Source organism: Notothenia rossii (genome assembly GCF_949606895.1).
Source record: "Notothenia rossii genome assembly, chromosome: 8".
Taxonomy (NCBI): domain Eukaryota; kingdom Metazoa; phylum Chordata; class Actinopteri; order Perciformes; family Nototheniidae; genus Notothenia; species Notothenia rossii.
In genome coordinates this window covers 69,386,841-69,409,264 of record NC_136906.1, presented here as the reverse complement: position 1 = coordinate 69,409,264, position 22,424 = coordinate 69,386,841, and the positions used below count along the sequence as shown (strand labels likewise).

General features: G+C 41.9%; 1 protein-coding gene across 1 annotated transcript in view; it reads left to right on the top strand.

Annotated features, from left to right (window-relative positions):
* foxo3b (forkhead box O3b) overlaps positions 1-17,470 on the top strand; it is a 43,084-nt gene extending 25,614 nt beyond the window's left edge. The window contains exons 4-5 of the mRNA XM_079642809.1: positions 11,910-13,378; positions 14,058-17,470. Of these exons, the coding sequence (XP_079498935.1) occupies positions 11,910-13,349 (1,440 nt within the window). The 3' untranslated portion in view covers positions 13,350-13,378; positions 14,058-17,470. The remainder of the gene's footprint in view (positions 1-11,909; positions 13,379-14,057) is intronic.
* The last annotated feature ends 4,954 nt before the right edge of the window (positions 17,471-22,424 follow it).

Sequence of the window (22,424 nt, the reverse complement as noted above, 5' to 3'; positions counted from 1 at the left end):
GTGTGTGTGTGTGTGTGTGTGTGTGTGTGTGTGTGTGTGTGTGTGTGTGTGTGTGTGTGTGTGTGTGTGTGTGTGTGTGTGTGTGTGTGTGTGTGTGTGTGTGTGTGTGTGTGTGTGTATCTCGCCGTGTGCTAAAACATACACATGAAATACACACTCAGACACAGGGACACATTGTGTGAAACTGTGTGTCTAAAACCTCCAGCCGCACCTCCTTCCCTTTCTCCAGCTGTTCAGCTGGTGTGTAGGAGGAAGAGAGCTGACAGGCCTGGAAGTGCTGACATCAGCAGAGAAAGAGGCACACACACATATACACACACGGTCAAACAGAAACTCTTTTCTAGTGCGAAATTGCTGGCTGGATCGGGTCAAACGATTTCAAATGACTTAGAGATTCTTGGCCTGAAAGAATGAGACATAGATTGGAAGAAAATGAAGTCCAAGTGCTCTCACTTGTTCTTACAGCTCATTATTAAACCAGCAGACTCAGTTGTCAAACGGGTATACATCTTGAAAATAAAACTTAAAGACAGCTTCATGCTGAGTATGCAGCACCATTCATCATTATCACTTTAAAAGACCAGCACTTAAGGTTTTATTTTTAAACATAAAGGAACATTTATGGTTTATTGCAATTTAATCTTATGGCTAGTACGACTTGTACATCATATGGATGTAAAAACAGTAAAGAAAGTGCGCCCAAACTAATTCCTAATCTACAGTGCGTGGGGTGCGTTAAAGTGTAACTACTTAGTGTGTGTGTGTAAACTGAGATGGATGTGTACACAGGACAGTTTGTGGGAAGTTTTGATTCGGCTTCATTTTTGTCGGTTTAAAAGGTCTGATTGTGTGTCCTGCCGTGTCTAACATATTTAGGGAATTTCAGAGTTCCCAGTTCTCATAAATTAACCTGGCATGTGCAATGTTACAACCGCAGCTAGGCCAAAACAAAGACAATTAGTTTGCAGAAATTACCCTTTAAGTGCGTGTCATGGTACAACATACGGTAAGAATCAGTGGACTTGAGGTCTGTTGTTCGTGTGTGTGTGTGTGTGTGTGTGTGTGTGTGTGTGTACTTGTACTGTATCTGTTTTTAGCACCATTAGAGAGAAGAGCCCCATGAGCAGGGCCCCGATGCTAACCCGGCCCAGATGTGAACTCCACCACCGCACCAAAATTTGAAACATTCACATGCATGACACGCTCAAATACACACATTAAAAACAAGCACTGGCACGTCACTTGTTCAAATCACGCAAGCTCAAACTAGATTTGTAACCGACTGTTTAGTTAGCCAACATGATTATACCTAATGCTATTATCGCCATAATCTGTTTCAATGAGATCATAGCTCACCTTCAGCGGACTTAATTGAAAGTTTCAGAGGTCAATAAACGGCGTACGTAAACAGATAGAAAAGGAAAAGAGTCGACCCCTCCAAGCCAAAGTGAGCCCCGTGGGCGTGACCTGGATACAGCCGGGAGACATTAAGCAGCTGTGTTGTGAAAACACACGGTCAAAGGGACAGCAACGCTCAGGGTCACACGCACAGCGGAGCAAAGGTAGATCCAGGAGACAAGAGTAATGATAAAGGACATGTGGATATTCTGAAACACGTAGAGGGAAAGTCAGAGTAAAATGTGTGTGTGTACATTCAGCTTTAAACCATTATATAACATGTTACTTAAGCTAAACAAAACTATTCGGTAAGGCAGTTTGGGAGGGAAACATATTTTCTCCAAGATTATGTGTCTTTATTAACTTTAACAAATACATTTTGTACTTCTTTGTTCTGTTTTGTTTCAATTTACAAGATCAACCACAATCCAGGAGAGATTATATTTCCCTTGATGAGTAATTGAAAATGCACTTTAATGGGAAATGAATTCTGTACGAGACAGGATTAGTTTGTGAGAGCGGAAATGTATGCCGCAGGGTACTTAAACATGTTACATAAATTACTTTAGAACATATTTTTTCACTTACAACTGTCATTAACCATGACATCATTGCTAATATCAACACCTCTTCTATATTAGGCAGTTTTGCATGTCAGCACAAGGTCATCTTTTAAATTTACCCCACAAAAAAAAAAAAGTTTGTATAACAAGTTCTCACAAGTAAAAGTTTAGTTTGGATGTGTGTTTTGTGAGAAGTTTTCAATATTGATTTTAAAGGCTCTAGAAGGTGACCCTGTCTACTTTTTATCTTGTATTTAAGATTTTGAGAAAAGACAAAGAAAATAAAACATAATGTTGTGTAGCAGAAATAAGTGCTTGATAAATTAAGGCTTGATGATTGAGGCAAAGTCATTGTTTTTCTCAATTTGGGGACCCGTGATAATCCACATTTTTACCGGTATCTCGACAGAAACCCCTCAGGTATCACAAATCCTCCATAAGTCTCATACAAATTGTGACACCATGTTGTTTGTGCAGAACTCAACTCCGGACCTTAGTAGAAATACAAGTATGCAAACAGGGCAGGGTGGTGTTAAGGGAAGCAATAAACCTCAGTCAACCCCTCACCCAAGCAACACACATAAAACAGCATGGTTCTCCCCTCCCTCACTTCCCTTCCAATGTCCCCTCAACTGCTCTCTCTACCAACGTGGCCTTTTCTCTGTCTCCTGCTTTTTCAATCCCTATCTCAGAATGTTACCAAAAGTGAAAAAACAATGTGTGTATCCGCCCTGCGATTAAGATTCGCACAGATTCTTTCTCGGCTTGTGGTGCACACTTTAAACAAGTTTCATGAAAATTGCGCCAGAAGTTGTTTGTTATCCTGCTGACAAACAAACAATCAAACAAACCAAACAAATCATCAGCTTCCCTCATCCAGGCCACTACGATAGCTACACTCGTGAAAAACGGCAACATCCATGCATGAGATCGATTTATTTCGTTGTGTATTTTGTTGTTGAACCATAGGTCTTTACTGCAGTTACTCCACTGATTTACCAGGATTTGGTATTCCCATCTAAGCCTTGCAATTACTACAACTCACCCTACAGTAAAATGTCTATGCATAAAACCAACACGACACTGAATACCAAAAATATATCCTCCCACTTCTCTGCCCTATTGCCCTTAGATAGGTCTGAGGGTGGAGGTGTAGATGGCTGGCTCACTTCCCAGATGTATTCCTTTTCACCCGTGCCATATCTTCCCTCAGGAATAGCAACATTCCCCTTCCTGATAATTATGAATGATGTGGCCCTTCCCCCTTCTCTCCCCCTATTCTCCCTTTATCCCTACACTCCTCGCGTATCACACAGAGATGTAATTAATCATGAAGACACTCTGCTAGTCTTAATAGTAAGGGTTCTCTCTTTTTCTCTCCTCTCTGTCTTCTCCTTTTATTCTTTATCTCGCTCTGTCTCCCTCAAAGCCTCTCAATCTCCCTCACACACACATCCACACAGTTTGAAGGTCTCATTAATCACCTTCTCACATAGAAAAGCTCTATAATGCATACCAGTGGGATCATTTGGGGGTTTGCCCCCCCCCCCTCCCCTGTCTTTTTTACCCTTGTCTCTATATGCTCATGTACTTTAAGCCCCACCACAACACAGGGCTTTCGCTCTCAGTGTGTGTATTAGAGTGTGTCTGTCACCAGCGCGCTTATGGGCCAGGATAAATACGATAATCGTCGCTAGCAGACTTGCCCCCTGGTCCCGCTCTATTTTTAGAAGTCAGATGTTGAAATAGTTAAAGTTCTTAAAAAGGGCAGGCTGCGGTATCCTCATAAAACCAGGGCACAGGATCTGCCAACCCAAGCCCACAGACAAACCCAAACAACATTCAATTCACACAGCAAATCAATTACGTTAATTCAACCAGCAGTTTATCAACTCAAATATTATGAGCACGTTCCCTCTGGTTGTATTTGATGACTGGCAGATGGCTAACAGTCCTTTTTCTATTTACATAACAGATCCAAAGAGTTTGAAGGATGCAATCAAACATTTTCTATAAAAACTGGTGCTACAGTATGATGTGCAGTAGGGTGGGATATTATAACATATACAGCACAACATAGATTCAACTAACATTACACTAACTAAGCATTTCAAATCTCTGGTTGTACCATCAATGCAGAGAAAGCCCTTGAAGGTTAATAAATAAAGAAGTGGGGTTTTTTTAACCGCTTTTACTGTTATTGCAGTTTAGGCCAATTTGGGCAATGTTGCATATTTACAAGATTTATAAGAGCAAATTGACAAATGAATTTAATATTCCAGGAGTTCAATTTCTTTGATTGCTATAAACACACAATTCCAATTAGGTTAAACAGCTTGACAAAATATTGACTCATCAAACCCTCCCCAGTGCTTAGTTTGGCGAAATTGTTTTGAAGTACAACTAAAACACACACATTTTAAAAAGAGAGGTTGTTGTGTTTGGATGCATTCAGTAACTTTTCGTTTAAACTTCTGTCTTCTTTCTATCTGCATAAGTTGCCTTTGCTGAGATGTTTCTGTCAGTGTGTGTGTGTGTGTGTGTGTGTGTGTGTGTGTATGAGTGTGTGAGTGTGTGTTTGTGTGTATGTTCTTGGCAGGCGCAGTTGCTCCGTAGCTTAAGGACGTTGTGTCCTGGAACTCGGGTTGATAAAGCCCAGCATGGATGTCCTGTGTTGTCCAAAGCATAGTGTACACGTGCCGTACTGAGCCGTGATGAACAGTGTGTTTGTGAACGACCACTGATTTCAGTTTTTTTTTTTATCCTCTGTAGACAGAAATTAGATTCGTTTTTTTGTTTGTTTTTCAAGTTCCTAATCATAAAAAAAGATTTCCCTGCTGCTTCTGGCTTTTCATAATCTTGATTCTCCTTCCAGTATTTGTGTGTGCTTAACTTTCCACTGTGACTATGAGCCAATGCTCCAAATAAACTGAGATGACCGTCCAGCACTGATCAAAACACACTGACCCAATGAAGCCTAACTAAGGTAACGTGACTAGCCGTGCCTTTGTGCCGGCCTGCACTGATTGGCTGTTTGAGGTGGGCTGGGTTGGCTAACTCTCCCACCTCCTGCAAACCGATTGGAGGAAATGTAAGAGTAAACAAGGAGTTCTTTGAGCATGTGGCCTTACACAATACAGGCCCCACTGCATGCAGCCAAATCACGAGAGAAAAGTGGAAATGATAGAAAGGGAGAGGGAAGTTGACATATTTCAGTTGTTAGGTCTTGGTTATGACAAAAGCAGACTTTTTCCGTGGTTCAACAAGGTCACAACTCTTGGAAAGCATAGTTTGTGTGGGTGTATGCGCTAAATATTCTAAGCGAACTTGATATTGCTGTTCACATCATAACAATTGATTTGTCTTTCTCAATAAGATATCATATATTATACGAAGATTTGATATTTAACGTTTTTTTCACTGTGCTTTTGTGTGTGTCTGCATTCCAATGAAGTCCTTAATCTATTCACAAAAAGAGGGGCGGACAAGGAATGGCACTAGAAATATAAGCAGCAGAAAGAGGTGTAACCTCTGCCAAGCTCCAGATCCCCATCCAGAATACACACACACACACACACACACACACACACACACACACACACACACACACACACACACACACACACCCCACACACACACACACAACTTAAAAACACACACAAGCTGAGAGACACCCAGCCGCTGGCCAGGAAACGCACATATGATTGAAGAGAATGGAATGTTCTGTCTGCAGTCCAGAGCTCAGGGCAGCTGGAACCTCGACCCAGTACGTGCGTGCGTCTAGGGTCACAGTATATATAACTGTCCTCTCTCTGCAGTGTTAGCGCAGACCAGCCACGCTGTTTATTTTTAAACCAACTTTGCGTGTCAACGACCTGCATGTCGTCTGCGCCTCTACCTCACACCATATCACAACACTTTCACTGCCCCCCTCACAGACTCGGGGCCAATTCATGGTTTTCGTGTCCATGTGGCCTTCGATGGGAATGCGTAAAATATTATGTAACCACACAACAAACGTGGCGATTGCATATGCCCTACAAAACATAACTGTAACTTTTTTTTCCGGGTGCTGTATGCATTTACTCCAATCCCCATTTTTGTGCATATTCCTGTTACGTTGTCGCACCCACTGTTTTTTTTTCTTTTCTTTTCACAAACAAACAAAGGAGAACCTCCTCTTGCTTTTAGGGGGTTGCATCGTGCTGCACATGTGTGTAATGTGTCTCCGTAGCATTATAATGAATCCCACTGCTTGTTTTGGACGAAATCTGCCTGGTTAAGCATTTAAGTGCGAGGACTGGCCAGGCGTCCATGGGCAGGACTTGCCAAGAAAACAGGATTCATAATAATGAGTTTGCCTAAGCATAGCCCTGACCTGCCACCACTTTTGTAAAAAAAAACATGTAGAAATTCCTGCATTTATTCGGTTTTATAGTTGTTTAGTATCTCTGAGTCATTAGCTATGAGGCTGCCTATGCCTATTTGCACAAAGTTAATCTGCATCTCCATTCTCTTAAGACAGAACATCTCAGGGCTAGACAGGCATTGTGTTCACCACAGCCCATTGTCAATCCCTTGTGTTAAATGATAACCAATGTTGAGCAAGTTGTCCGCTTGACCCAGCAGCGTCCACAGTTGACATTACTGACTCAGATTACAGCTGGTTTACACAATGGCTGATAAAGTGTGGTCATGTTTGGCAAGGACTAACACACACACATACACTCTGAGCCAGAGGCCAGTTAAGTACACCAGAGGTGTGAGGCTCAGGTCACCAATTTGGTCCAATCAAAGCAGTGGTAGAAGGGTCATGGGGGCGGGGCTTACATGTGTGAGGCGAGAGCTACAACCCCAAAGCACTTTGACCTTTGACACATTGCTGTCTCCCTGCTCTGTGACAGTGTAACCCTCTGACCCTCATTTCCCTCTAGCACAACACGTGAAGAGCTGTGAGGGTGTTGAGGTTTTTTGCAGGGAAGGTTGGGTTGGGTCTGGGCTGGGCGGAGGGGTAAGATATTCCTCTCAGGAACAGAAAGAGTACAGGAACTCTGCAAAGTGAAACTGACCCAGTTCATACGTTTGAGTTCAGATACGTGCTGTAGCTGGCTGATGAAATACACTTGCAACACCATGCAGACCCTCCCTTTTCTGTACTGCCTGGCTACGCAAAGCCATTTCCCTCCTCCAATCACCACTGCTGGAGCTTTGACAGCTACAACCAATTAGAAAGCACCCTTACAATCCTCTGCACCAATCAGAGGAACCTGCCTACTGAGTTACCTCAGGGGTCTGATGTGCAACTAATTTCTATACATTTTTAACATGCTTCTGTGGAATTAAACATCAACCCTCACAGTTGACTTAATATCTCCTCAAAGTAAGCCCTTTAAAAAATGTGATGTACATGCATCTTTTAATTTTAATTATTAACATAAATGCAAATATTTGAGTTCCCACCTACGCACCTTCAGAAATCAGAATAATGAGAAAAGGGGGAGAGATTCCTAGCGTGGTTGCTGACAGTGATTAATTGTTCCCACATGTTGCTGACGGACAAAAAGGCCTCTGTGTTCCTGTGCTCTGGCTGCAGCTGGTGCACATGCACACACACAGCCACAGCCACAGCCACACACAATAACACACACACAGCTGGGGCCTGTCTCACGAAACAAGTTCAGCTTCGTCAGGCTCTCTTTGAGTCCGTTTGCTTTCAAAAGTATAACGCTGGTAAACCTAGATGACCGGTCTAGTAATCGTTTGACTCAGTGCTTTGCAGAGCAGTGATCCCAATGACCTAAACCAAATGAACTTTGGTTTAAGGAGTAGTTCGATTTTTGGGAAATATACATTTTATAGAAGATGTACACTGCAGCTACAGCTAGCAGTTAATTCTAACTAAGCCTAATTCAGCAAACAATCTGAAAACTGGGTAAAACAATTAACACTGATCTGTAAAAAGTATAAAGAAAAAAACAACTTTTATCACATGTCTTGAATTTCATCTGTATACAAACGATATTTTTGGGTTCAATTACTTTCTGGGGTCTTGAGATAGGGTAAGCTAACCAGCTACTAGCTTAATCTTCACATTTAACTTTAAGATATGTTGTTTAGTGGTATTTAGCTTCTAATTTCACTTTCAGTGTGTGTGTGTGTGTGTGTGTGTGTGTGTGTGTGTGTGTGTGTGTGTGTGTGTGTGTGTGTGTGTGTGTGTGTGTGTGTGTGTGTGTGTGTGTGTGTGTGTGTGTGTGTGTGTGTGTGTGTGTGTGTGTGTGTGTGTGTGTGTGTGTGTGTGTGTGTGTGTGTGTGTGTGTGTGTGTGTTCTTGTCACTGCATAGGAGCTATGAATCAGAGCTGCTGTTATTATTATTAATGGGCTTTGTGAATACCCTAGAGGGGTTACATTAGTAAGCATACAGTATCCCTCTAACACCGTGACTAGACATCTACACACACAAACTCATGAATGCATTGTGCAATTAACAAAACATAAAATAGTCATGCTTATGCATGTGATTTCATGTGTATTAAACTTCTGGGAAGTTAAATAATATTATTTGTTTTGTCATTATATACAGTAACAATCATGGAAGCCAGAAATAAGATAGTGTGGTCTGAGTAGAGACTGCATGTCTATGTTAAATGTGAAGCAAAGACAACCCCAAATTGTTAAAAGGTCTGTCCACTAAATTCCTAAAACAACATATTTTCAACCACAAGGGTTTAGTTTAGTCCGCCAAAATCTCTGTCACGGATGCTTTTGCTCCATCCCAATACCATGGAGGTGAATTAAATGTTCTTTGTGGTGCTCAAAGCTTTGAAGAATTACATTTTGAATGTGTGCCTTGGCATAAAATATATCTTGAAATCAGTATAGATCCATAATGAAAGGGATAATCAGTACAGGGCCTGTGAGGAAGATCTACTACAACCATGTACTGCAAACATACATCACACATAATACTGATACATAGCAGGCACACTCATCTTGCATCATGCTCCTCACTCCCTCTTTCTCACCATCACTCACAACTTTTTTTATTTGGCACCCAATTTGTTTATTTTGTTATCACTGTCCGTGCTTGGGTTGCAGATGTCCTGTTCCCTTTTATTGCTGCTCCGTCACACAGAGTTAGAAATATCTCACCTGACATTTGAAGGCTCGAGCTGTGGCACAGAAAAAAGAAACATGAAACAAGTGGTTTTGAGTAGAAGTGGATGGGAAGGTGCAGGGATCAAGGTGGTGTAGGAGGAAGCGAGGGAGAAGGATTGATGAAGTGTTAGGTGCTGGCAGGTAAATGTTTACAGCAGCGGCAGAAGAAACTCACAGTCCATTAATTCTGCTCTCATTCATCCTTTTAAAAGTTCCTTTCTTCCTTCACAAAGTCCATCTTCTGTCAGTATTTACATCTTCTTGGCATCTGGAAACATTTTGTGTGTGTGTGTGTGTGTGTGTGTGTGTGTGTGTGTGTGTGTGTGTGTGTGTGTGTGTGTGTGTGTGTGTGTGTGTGTGTGTGTGTGTGTGTGTGTGTGTGTGTGTGTGTGTGTGTGTGTGTGTGTGTGTGTGTGTGTGTGTGTGTGTGTGTGTGTGTGTGTGTGTGTGTGTGTGTGTGTGTGTGTGTGTGTGTGTGTGTGTGTGTGTGTGTGTGTGTTACGTCATGCCTCAAGAGATGCTGGCAGAGGATAAACACTGGTCTCCCTGGTATCACTTCTCATCTTACCTCATTGCACAGAATATACACACACACACACACTTTGGAAACACAGATACACAAACAATTCATGATTTAAAGCAACTTTTTATGGGTTAGCTGCTAATGAACAGCAGTGATCACAAAAAATCAAATAGTCCTGCAAAAACAACTTTTGTTATTTTCCACACACACACACACACACACACACACACACACACACACACACACACACACACACTAGCAAAGGTCGCAGGTTCCCCAGAGAGCAAACTTTCTTACTCCGCCAGCGTAGCATTCAGAGCAGTAACTTAAGCTTGTCTTTATCCTCTTTGATTGAACTGCCTTTGACCAGAAAAACAATCCAGACCAAATTATCTGTAAACTGCTGTTCAGGAAAGACGGAATTACTTCATGGAAAACAATATTGCGATTCCCTCAAAACTTCGCCCTTGGCGTTTGAAACCAAGATATCTGTTCTGTTTTATGGAGTAAAAATATACACGGGGGGAGAACAGAGAGAAAATGCGTGCATGTGTGTTGTGGATGGTGGTTGGGTTGTTTATATGGGAGGATATCGCATAGCCCCAGAGTCCCTCAAAGTTTATAAGAGAAATGTGTTTGCGAAACAACAGAAACTGCAGAAGGGGAAGAGGGTATGGAAGGAGACAAAGGCAAACTACTGAATTTGACAAGGCCTTAAGTAGGTTGCTGTGCACAAAATGAAGCGGACACATTCTTTTAAAGAGAAAGTCAGATTAAAAAGCTCATAATGTTTGCATTTTGAAAATAGATAATAGATTAACTGTGAATTGATATATGAGGTTTGATTCTTAGTGTGCATGTTTGTGTTATCATCATTATGCTGTCATACAAGGACTATGAAATGATGTCTTCTTAAGTTACCAGATGGCTGAGACTGAGTGTTGTGGTGGTTTCTGTGTGTGCTTTTGTGTAGACATGGGGTTTTCCAGATGCTCATGTGTAGGGCTGTAATTTACAGATCAAGTGAAGTTGCTCTTAAATAACTACAAAGCCCAATTTGATCATATAATCTTTCTTTTAACATGCACTAATGGATTAGGGAAGACAGAATTTGACATCTCCACATTGCAAACATCTTTTGTGCAGTGGCGAACCGTCAGGGCCTTCAAGAATAGCCTGGAACACTCGGATGAAACAAACACAAAATCGGTGTGTGTGTGTGTGTGTGTGTGTGTGTGTGTGTGTGTGTGTGTGTGTGTGTGTGTGTGTGTGTGTGTGTGTGTGTGTGTGTGTGTGTGTGTGTGTGTGTGTGTGTGTGTGTGTGTGTGTGTGTGTGTGTGTGTGTGTGTGTGTGTGTGTGTGTGTGTGTGTGTGTGTGTGTGTGTGTGTGTGTGTGTGTGTGTGTGTGTGTGTGTGTGTTGTTTAATTTATTCAATCTAAAATCCCTATTCAGATCCTGTTCCTTTCTAAGATGAGATATACTTTATTGGTACCAAATTTGGGAAATTGTTTTCGTTACAGCAGCATGTCACATAATTAGAAATCTGCATGCCTTAAAGAAGGCGAACATTTTTAAAGAATGACTTAGTGTTAAATAAGTGTATCAGTCTAAGAGCTGTTACTGTATGTGGCTTTTCAATGAGTACATACATTCATCTCTTTGTTGTGAATACAACTCTTGATAATTAGCAGGGGCCATCATGTGCACCAGTTTCCCACAATGAGCCTTTGAGGCTTGCACAAGGCAGGAGCTCAGAGTTGATCAATATACACCAGACAAGTCTCACACAGGCACGCACAAACACACATGATCTGACACAGAACAAGCTCCTTAAGCAACACAGGGGCTCTTTGTATATGTCATTCATAATCGAGGAGACGCTTGATTATAGACCACTGTCTCTGTTGTCTCCTTTATACCCATAACACAAAAGCTACGGTGGGAACAATGCCGACATCAGCACTTAGTGCTGCTCTACACATTAATGTGTAGAGTAACTTGTCTATATTTAGTGGATGAACAATTGAAACAATAGGATTTTTGCCTCACCAAAGCGACTGTTTACATCGCTGCAGAATCAGTAGTAGTGGGTGATTTATGGACCTGTGTTTTTGGACTTAATGGGAAGTATTCATTGAATTCTGTATTGGTATTAGGAAAGAAAGGATAAAAACAAATCAATATTGGTGCCAGTAATTGTTGTGAGTGACTATTTCAAATAAATTTGACTCATAACAGTCTCTTCTGTGTCTCTCTTTTGTGTTACAGAACTCGATCCGACACAATCTTTCCCTCCACAGTCGCTTCATCCGCGTCCAGAACGAAGGAACGGGGAAGAGTTCCTGGTGGATGATCAACCCGGAGGGAGGGAAGGGCGGCAAGGCTCCTCGCCGCCGTGCAGTTTCCATGGACAACAGCAACAAGTACACAAAGTCCGCCCGTGGCCGTGCGGCCAAGAAGAAGGCAGCTCTGCAGGCTGCAGCGGCTGCAGCGGGCGAGGGGGGAGACAGTCCTTCGGGTCTCTCAAAGTGGCCCGGGAGCCCAACCTCACGCAGCAGCGAGGAGCTGGACGCATGGACAGACTTCCGCTCCCGCACTAATTCCAACGCCAGCACAGTGAGTGGTCGCCTCTCACCCATTCTGGCCAACCCCGAGTTAGACGAGGTGCCCGATGACGAGCCTCCTCTCTCGCCGATGCTCTACTCCAGCCCATGCAGAGCGCTGTCTCCTATTACAACAGGAGGGAAGGCGGTGCCGGCTGAGCTGCCCCGCCTGGCAGACCTCACAGGAACAATGAACCTGAATGACGGACTCACAGATGACCTGATGGATGAGTTGCTGGATAACATTAACCTGGTGCCAACCGTCACAGGGCCGGCCATTCCAAATGGTCCTTCAGGGTTCAATTTTGGGTCCAAACCCACTGGGCTAGTCTCACCTTCCTCCACCACCTCTCCCCCCACCACCTCTCCTCCTAACGCGGGAGTGAATGGTTACACTAACTCCATCTTTGGCCCCCACACGGCGGTCTCCTCTCTGCGTCCGTCCCCCATGCAGACCATCCAGGAGAACAAGCAGACCTCCTTCTCCAGCATTAGCCTGTCACGCTTCGGCAGTCAGACGCTACAAGACCTGCTCAACTCTGACAGCCACAGCCACAGCGATGTTATGATGACGCAGTCTGACCCGCTGATGTCACAGGCCAGCGCCGCCGCCGTCATTTCCCAGAACTCACGGCGTAGCCTCATGCTCCGTAATGATCCCGTAATGACTTTTGGGACGACTGGAGGACTTCAGGGCAGCCAAGGGGAGATACTTCAAAGTAACAACCACAACCAGAGCTCACTGAGGTCTTTGAATGGAGGACTTAACTTAGCCAACGAGGCTAACGCTCTGGCTAATGTCAAGCAGCAGCTCCTGCTCTCACCTTTGGGAGGAAACGGTTCCTCTTCCATGCAGATCGACACCTCGATCTTCCTGAATGGGACAGTTAGCGGCAGTGGAGGGCTCTGCCAGGACCGTTTCCCCACAGATCTGGACCTGGACATGTTCAACAGTAGCCTGGAGTGTGATATGGACTCCATCATCAGGAACGAGCTGATGGACGCTGATGGTCTGGACTTTAACTTTGACTCTCTGGCCAACATGAATGGAGTTGGCAACTTCACGAGCACCAAGCAGACCTCTCAGAGCTGGGTACCCAGCTGAAAGATTCAGGCCATGGAGGAGCAGAGCAGGTGTGTATGCTCGAGTGTTGTGTGCATTTCAGAAATCATTTGGTATTTGTACAAAGGCATATTTTGATAAAGGGGAAAGGGGACTTTGGGATGCACTGATTAAACCTAAAGTCAAGGTTTTTCCAATGCCAAGAACGGATCTCATACAAATGCTCTTTTTTCCAAATTGTAAACTTTGTATAAGGCCTGTTTGCAGAACTGATTATGATGTGTGTGTAAGCTAACTTGAAAGTGTAATGTAAATGGAAACATTCATAGACCAACATGCTTTCTAGGCTTGTGAAAATTGTATCTATATTGTTTAGAAGTTTGTCAATACCTAAAGAGAAATCACAGAACTCCTGTTATAAACAATAATAAGAGTCATTGCTGCACTTTGTTGTCTTTTGAATACACATAGAAAATGTTCCCTTGATGTAATTACATGTCTCTGCATATATTTACTAAACTACTTCAACTCTGCCTTGCTTTGTCATTTTCCCAAAACCAAAAAAATGACCGCTGCATGTACTGTACTATGTATATGTACACAGTGCTGTGTATACTGTAGATCGGGGAAAAAACAAGTATATTGGTGAAGAAGACCCAATCTGATCGGTGCATCCCGAATGCAAAACATTTGACTTTAGAACAGAGTATGAATACTCAAACATAATCATCTCGTCCTTTATCTCTACAGGTCTGAACTGTGTAGTGCAAGAGAAGATAAGACACACAACATCCTTTTTGCCAAACCTGCCATCAGCACAACGTAAAATACGAACCCTGTGTTTACAGAAGACTTCCTCTCGAGAGCTTTACCTTTGCTCCCACACCGTGAACCTGAACGATCCGACAGACTCTAGAGATACTGCACATCAGCCCTCAAAGACTCCTTTGAAACAACAACTACAACAAGAACATCAAAAAAAGCTATGTCAAACTCACAAATCTTAGAATTATGCAATTTTACTTTGACACCCAGTCTGTTGATACAAAAGAGACACTGCTTAATCAGAGAGGGTTTCAGGTTGAATAAAAGGACAAAATATCAAGCAAAGTTTGAAGGAGTGCGCGGTACAGTTGTTTCCGTTGACTGCATACAAAAAAAGACTAAAGTGAGAAAATCAAGAAGTGATGTGGTGTAAATCTGATCCAGTGGTTTCCTGGGATGTGTTACGTTGAAAAAAGAAATGTCCCTCTGTTCTCACATAGTGATTTTAAATGTTCAGTGTTTGTTTTATGGATTTTCTGTTTTTATCATACTTGTTTCTGCATCATACATGTCTTTACAAAAAGAGATGGTGTACTGATGAAATGAAAAGATGGAAATAGAGTATCTCTCTTACTGAGAGGCCACACATAAACAACAACAACCAAACAAACAGACACAATTTTTTCCAGTTTGCAAAACTTCAGACCACAAAATTCAACTCAATGCCATGCACTTCCAGTTTTGTTCAAATACAAATTCTTCAGTTAAATAAATGCTGCATACTGAGGGTCATATTAAAAATTAGCTGAATATTACAAACATATTTGCTATCTTTGTGTATATCTAACTGTAAAAAAAATAGTTGAAGAAAATCTCTGTCATGGATATTTGTACAGGTCAGTGTAGAGTTAAGAAGAAAGGGGAAAGATCTTGTCAGTCTTTTCTGAGACTTCCTAACTTCCGGTGAGTTCTGTTGAGGTCGTTTATCACTGCATAAGATGTAGCCAAAATGAATACCTGTTTCCTAGGGTTATGAACATTTCCACACCATTACAGGTGCTATGTAAACAGTGTTGAATCCTGCCCTGAGAGCAAGCCGTGCATTTTGTTTGTTCGTTTTTGTTTTCGTTATTACCCACGACCTGCAGAAGCCCAAAACTGCAGCCACTTGTAGCACGGCGAAGGTTGAACCTGTATAGGGCAGCGGGGGGGGGGGAGGAGGCGGGGGGGAGGGGTTTTTGCAGGGTTTCAGGCTCATTCCTCTTGAAGCCATTTATTTCTCGAGTGAAACAATAAGCTATCTCTGTATATTGCCAAATTACTTGAAAACAAACAGTAGGACATGCTGGCAGCCAAATCACAGCACTCACACAAATATATTGCACACACATAGATAGAAGAAGAAAAAATACCAGGGATCTGTGTTAAGCTCTGCTGTTTTCTTGTCATGAGCTTGTGGGGCTTCTTATGCATAAATATATATATAAAGATCACTCAGGGGGGAAAAGGGAGGCTTCCCGTTTAAGTAACATCAAGTCACATTCTAATGGTATTTTAACATTTCTTGATAAAAACAGTAATGCTTTGTGTTTGTGAACTTGTAACCTGTGAACTTTTATGGCCGTCAAGGTGAAGAGGAAGAAGGATTATAAACATCAGGATTAAAACTTCACGCGGTCTGTCATTTTTGGTTTTGCTGTCATAGCTTTTTTTTTTTCCTTCCTCTTGTTGAACTTGCACACACACACATGCCCTCATGGTCATGCCTGGTGCTCCTGCAGGTGACTTCCTGTATTTCCTGAGAACATGTTAATGTGTATGTGTTTATCTGTGGAGTTTATTTCTGTTGAATTAATCTCACGAGGATGTGCTAATCCCTCACCATCCCTCATGGTGCATACAGCACAGCCGACTGTATGCATGTATGTATTTATGCATTATGAAACTGTGTGAAATGCATATATACTCGCTGTATGTCCTTATATACTCATGTAGTACTTGACCCTTGGATTTTGTGATACTTCTGAAGGTAAAGTTGAAGAAATAATGAACAACGTTACACGCCCCGGGGAGGGGGAACCCTGATACCAGCGATGAAATTGTTGGACCAGATTTAGAAAATGGAGGAAAAACCGTTGTTGTAGCATCTGGACACCCTGGTATCTCTTCTCTGTTTGGGGTAACGACATGAAGTGTATGCCCGGCTGTGTATAATAGTGTACAGATGTGTGTGAATCACTTTGAGGCCAATGCAGAGGAGAGTGTGTGCATGGTTGGCTAGAATGACCTCTTGTGCTATCTGAGGTTTAGTGCATGACCTAGCTGTACCCCTAGACCCTTCCGATGGTGCCATCCTGCAACTGAAATTGTAAAATCGAAAGGAACCCTGTGTGTTTAGCACTGAAACGCACACACTTTCTATCTTTAAAAATCAGGGCTTTCAGAGCAGCACTTGCACCATCCTCCTGCATTAATGTGTCTATTATTACAAGTGTGTGTACATCGAGGCAGGCACAGGGAAAGCCTCGTTAACGGACGTTCCTCAGCTTCACACTAGTTGTATTCCACGTGGAGTACAGCAGGTTAACGTCCTGGTGCTCTCAGCGAGCGTTTTGGTCATAACTTTGAAGTGGTTAAAGTGTCACCTGACAACGAGCTGGAATTTCTTACACACTTGTCACATCCGAAATTTTCCTGAGCATTTATCACGTCTTTTGGCAGGGGGGAATCCTGAGCCATCACCTGAGCTGCTAAGCATTTCAATTAATCTATGCTGATTGTACTAAATATTAGGAGCACTTTACTCCTGTAAAGAAGACTGACAAGGTAAATCCAGGAACACCCTGTAATCCTTTAATTTAAAGAGGGGTTATTGATCCTTGATAAACTGCAAATCTCAATCGCAGGAAGGTGTTCCATACTTTTTTGAACATTCAGTGAAAAATGTTTTGGCTCTTTGAGGAAATAGTTTACACTTAAGTCATAGTGGAGCAGGCCTTCCACACAACCACTCAGTGCTACTGCTTCATCCAAGCACGGATTATGTCCTATTGTGCCCGACACACACACCTGCAGCACAACATGTGCACATTTAAAGTAAGAAAAGCAAAAAAAATAGAGACATACCACTAGATACCTTAATCACCTCGTGGACGTTTCCTTTTCATCATCTCCTCTTGGACCTTTACCATCTTTATTTAGAGGCCCAGGCCAGCTTCCCTCCATACACCCTCTGAACTTTGCCCTTTGAACTTTGCCCTTTATTAATCTTGCTTCTTCTCGACTTGATGTTAGTGGGTATTTTTCCTGTGTATTCCATTTTGAATTGTAATCTAGTTTGTATAAGAAATGGTGCGCATGTAAATAAAGCTTGGTGAGGCTCCACACCCTACCCATGTCCTTGTCTTAAATGGTTTTATTGCTGTAGAAATATGAAAGTATTAGCGGTATACATTTCACGAGTGCTGTGGAAGCACAAGGCTGCTGTTAACAGCTCATATAACCATGAGAGGAATTTTCAGCGAGGCAAGGAAAAAGTTACACCGCTTGCCTGCCTTACATGTGCTGTTAATTCACAAGTTATCCTGCCAAGTGTTTTCCAAAACAGTGCGAGTGTGAGCACTTGTGCGTGAACACATTTAACCTCAAACTCCCTCCAGGAGATAAATCTCTTTCGCATGTCAGTCTGAACAGCAAAACAACTCTGTGTTCCTAAAGTTCCTGGAAGTCCTCTTGCACAATGTTTGTTTTGTGTGAGGCTGCAATAAATGAGAGCAGACGTACAGCAACCCTTGATACCTGACACTGGGCTGGGTGCTTTTCTTCTGTGGTTGCGTAACATAAAAGGGAGAGGGGGAACACTCACAGATGGGGGTCACTTGCATGTCTAAATACGTAACATTATATAAATATATAAAAACATTAAACAGAACCTTGCCAGGCCACTCTGCTCTTATTATCAAAATATGTCATACGTCTGTTTTTCTGAAACACATTAACTTGTTAAAAAGTATAGTTAGAGCCTCTGCAACCACCCACGTGTAATGCTCCACTATATGGAAATACAATTAGAGACCACTCTGTATACATTTTGGTCTTTGTCAGAGTAAAGCCAGCCTGAATGATTTGTGAAACCCAAGCTGTGTTGTCACACACAGTATGGTACCTTTATAACCGCACTGTCATTGTTGCCGAACCCAGGACATGCATCAGGTGCTTTCGGTCTACCAATGTGGCCCTTTCATTTTGTCCTCAAATATACAAAAGAACCTCAAACAAACACAAAGCCCTTTCTGTTAGCTTGATATCTTAAACCACTCTTTCATGAAGAGGAGACATTTTAGAAAGCATAAAGGAATTGGGGGGGGGGAATCCAATGTGCTCTTCCATAGAGATAATCCCAAAGCTCAGGGTTTACTGCAAAACTCAAAAACATTAAAGCAGGCTTTATGACTGAGAACAGGCTCACCACACCTACAAATACCAAAGCCACATTTCAACAGCGGTTCCCAGTCAGCTGGTCACCTGACTGACTGCATGTTTGGCATGGCTGAAGTCACACCAGTCACACATGAGGTCACTGAAGTCAGGGTTGGTCTGCATTTTTGTTTCTACCTATTTCATAGCATCTACATCCAGATTTAAGGTCCGCTCTATCCCAGCATGGTAATGGGCATTAATTTTGGCATTAATATGACTAAATATTTGTTTTATTCTCTATAAGTTTTCATTTTGTATAGGGCATTACAAAGGTATATGCTCCTGTCTTCTTGAAGTTATTTCATCCACAAATGACGATTAATATATCAATTATTAGGCTGTGAAAGTTTGAAGTCCTTTTTAGGAGAAGACAAAAAAACGAGAAGTCTTGATGAAATGAATTAGAAAAATACTAGCAACAAAACCATATCAACACCTGTATTTACACGCTAAGAAAGACAGACAAACAGACTGTACACATTCAATAAATAGAAGAGTAACCACTCGAAGTAAGCTATATAGCTATAGAATACAATATTTAATATTAAACTTACACAATAAATATACCAAACTAATACTAGAAAATAATATAGTTGGCTTTATTTTTTAACTTTTGACTGTACATTTAGATTAGACCCAGTGGAACATGTGAAATACTGCCCCCTATTTCTTTGTAGCTGGTGACTCGTAACTACCCATTGTACCTTTAAACCACGACCCTCAGTTACTTCAATTCACCAGGACTATCTCAGTTTTGAATGTGTTTGTTCACTGTGTGGAGGCAAGCAGGGACAAACAAGTTGTCTACAAGAATTTCACATTTCACAGGTCGAGCATTTGATATTTACATTGTGATTTTGTGGCTGAGGATTCCTCTAAACACAACAAAAAAGGCACAAATCTGTTGTCTGTTCGTACTGTCTGTCTGTTGTCTTATTGGCTCCTATTTTCTAAATGTCATCTTTTTTATAAAGGAGGCAATTAACCACAAATCAAGTCAGGGTTAATTCAAATAAGAAGTGTTCAGAGGTGCTCAAGTGACTGGGCGTATAATGTGCGCTTGTGAACTGTTGGAGGGTGTATGTGTATTTATTGTTCACATTGTGTATAACCAATGTCTTCGCAGTGTAAACCTATCAGGAACTAACACTTGGACATGTTGTTTGAGTGCATTTGTTAACAGGTGTTTAAATTGGGCCTTTCATTTATCTGTGACTATGCGGTGTCAGATTGGGATGTGTAATACTACCTAAAAAGGGAGTGGTTTGTTCCTTTAAGTACATTCTTTGAGTGCCTTGTGATTACCAACTCACATGTGGGTTTTTTGTTTATTTATTGTTCTCAGTGTCAGCATGTACGCACCTACAGCTGAGTCACACCAAAAGACTTAAAGTCCTTGGAAGAATGAAGCAAAGATGCGAACAAACTTCTGTGTATCTTCAATACAGGGCAGCATTGTGTTTGCCAGACATTCCCTGTAATGATAATGTAGCATATATACAAATCATTTGAGTGTGCGTTGTTTCATTCGATGTCTCAGCTGAAGAAGTCATTGCCGATACTGGTTTTTCTTGAGTCATCAACCAGTTGTTAATCCCTCCTTTCGAACTCACGTTTAGTCAATTATTTTCCTCATCGTTGAAACAGCTAACAATAACACAACAATGGCCTATTTGACTCGTGGAGCAAATCTATGACATGGTGATTCAGAAGTCTGGAATCAGGTTAATGACGTCCTGAGCTATGGTGTAACTCACCAGGTCATGTCTTTTATAATGTTATCCAAGAGTGTGAGTCATAGTTTCATCTCCACAAAAGACGACGTGCTATCACCTGACGAGATAGCAAGTTGTGGTCGTGTGTCTTGGGCGGTGCTCAGCACACAATATGCAGAAGTAGATAGCAGCAAATAAAATGCCAAACAGACTTATACGGTTTACACTTGATGCATCACAATGCTCAAAGAATAAAAATTCTTCAACCATTCAGTGAGCTGATCTTTCAGGATTTAACAGTTTATGTTCATCAAAAAACCTACTCAACAAAAAAAAGATTTAAGAAAATGTAAAAAATAAATAAAGTTTAAAATGGTCTCTCTTGCTTGTGTACGGCCATATTAAGTCCAATGATATCTTGTAATTAATCCACCACTCATCCTCTCATGACCTTCGACTAAAGTCTGTCGTTTATCCCCAGTCAGTTCACCAATGGGTCCCAGCTTTGAGTTTAACCATATCAAATAATAGGTATAGCAAACCTGAGACCAAAACAAGCTTGAACCTGAACAAAAGGCTTAAAGAAAGGCATAATAACTTGAGACGCACCCAGACTCCCTGACCAGACTGGAGGGTGAGGAGTCACTGTGGCTTCATTGGATATTAGTCATAATGACAGGTTGGGTGACATGAAAATAAAACAGCTAAATACAGAGTAATAATTGACATGCAGGATGTGGGTGGACACGCAATAATGTTGTATCTTTCTACCATCCATCTATTTATCTATTGTTAATCTCTAGCTTTTCCCCATAAACACATAAGCGCCCAAATGCAGACACACGATGCCAGGCACAAAGGCACTGACTGGCTAATGAAAAGTGACTCATCAATATGTGGTGGGGGGTTTAAAGTGTAAACAAGATGGAGATGTGATGGATCTGTTCAGATATGGCCATTAGTGGGCTTCCCATCCCCCAGCTCTGACACTACCCAGCTGATGGATGTGGTAGGGCTTCTGTTCATCTCGATAGCTCGCCTGATGTCTATACCTTATCTGAACTCCTGCTTCGCACACGCACACAAACACCCAGAAACACACATACTAATTGCTGCTGCTGCCCACACGTGGACGAATCCAAGACAGTAGGGGGAGACCTGAGAACTGAGCAGTCGTAATTGATAGTGTGTGTGTGTGTGTGTGTGTGTGTGTGTGTGTGTGTGTGCTGCGCGCTAAGTGCTGCAGTGGAATGATGTCATCTCTGTAATGGCACACCGGCACAGAGCGGTTGAGCATTGTCCCGCAGCACCTCCATTCACAGGCTGTGATCGGCGTCATCACGGCAGATTATAGCTCACACTCTCAGCCTGTGTGGAGCGACAGATTGCTTCACACTGCACTGATCTTTTTTTTCTAATTACACATTCACACACACACGCAATTACAAACAGACAAACAAACACTCATAAATGTCATAGATTTACACATATTGCTTGATGTAATGTGGGATCAATCTGAACAGAAGAATGTATTCCTGCGTAATCACATGCCTTTAAATTCATGCTCTTCCGTTCCCCTTTGAGATTCACAGTCCATACGGGCACATCACAAGTACGAAGGTGTGAGGATGTGATGCACAGTATCAGTGTGAAAAGTGATAGGCAGAGGTGAGGTGCAATGCAACGACAGAAATAGAGATATGAGAGGAAGTGAGAAGTAATGGTTGCGTTAGTAGAAAGAAAAGAGAGATTCGGAGGTGGAAACAGGAATTTCAAAATGATAATATCTACAAAATTAGAAGTGGTTTAGTCATATTTGCCACATCTGAGGCTTGTTCCCTATATCCAACCGACGCATCAGAGCCCTTCAGCTGCTCCAAAGAACAAATTACATGACACCTTGAGCTCTTACAAGGACAGCAGCATGAATTTAGTATTATAGAAAAAATAATAGAAAACTTCTTGTTTGATGTTCATCATAAATGGAGAACTAACATGGGTATATAATAAAAAGGGTAAAGATTAAAAAGTCATATATATATTTTTTTTTTTTTCTCGTTTTATGTTTATTTTCCTTTTCATGGCTCTGTTGTTTAAGTTATATTGAGAAGCATTTTTTTTTTTTTAAATAAATGTTTTTGGTTTCGTCAGTGTGGGC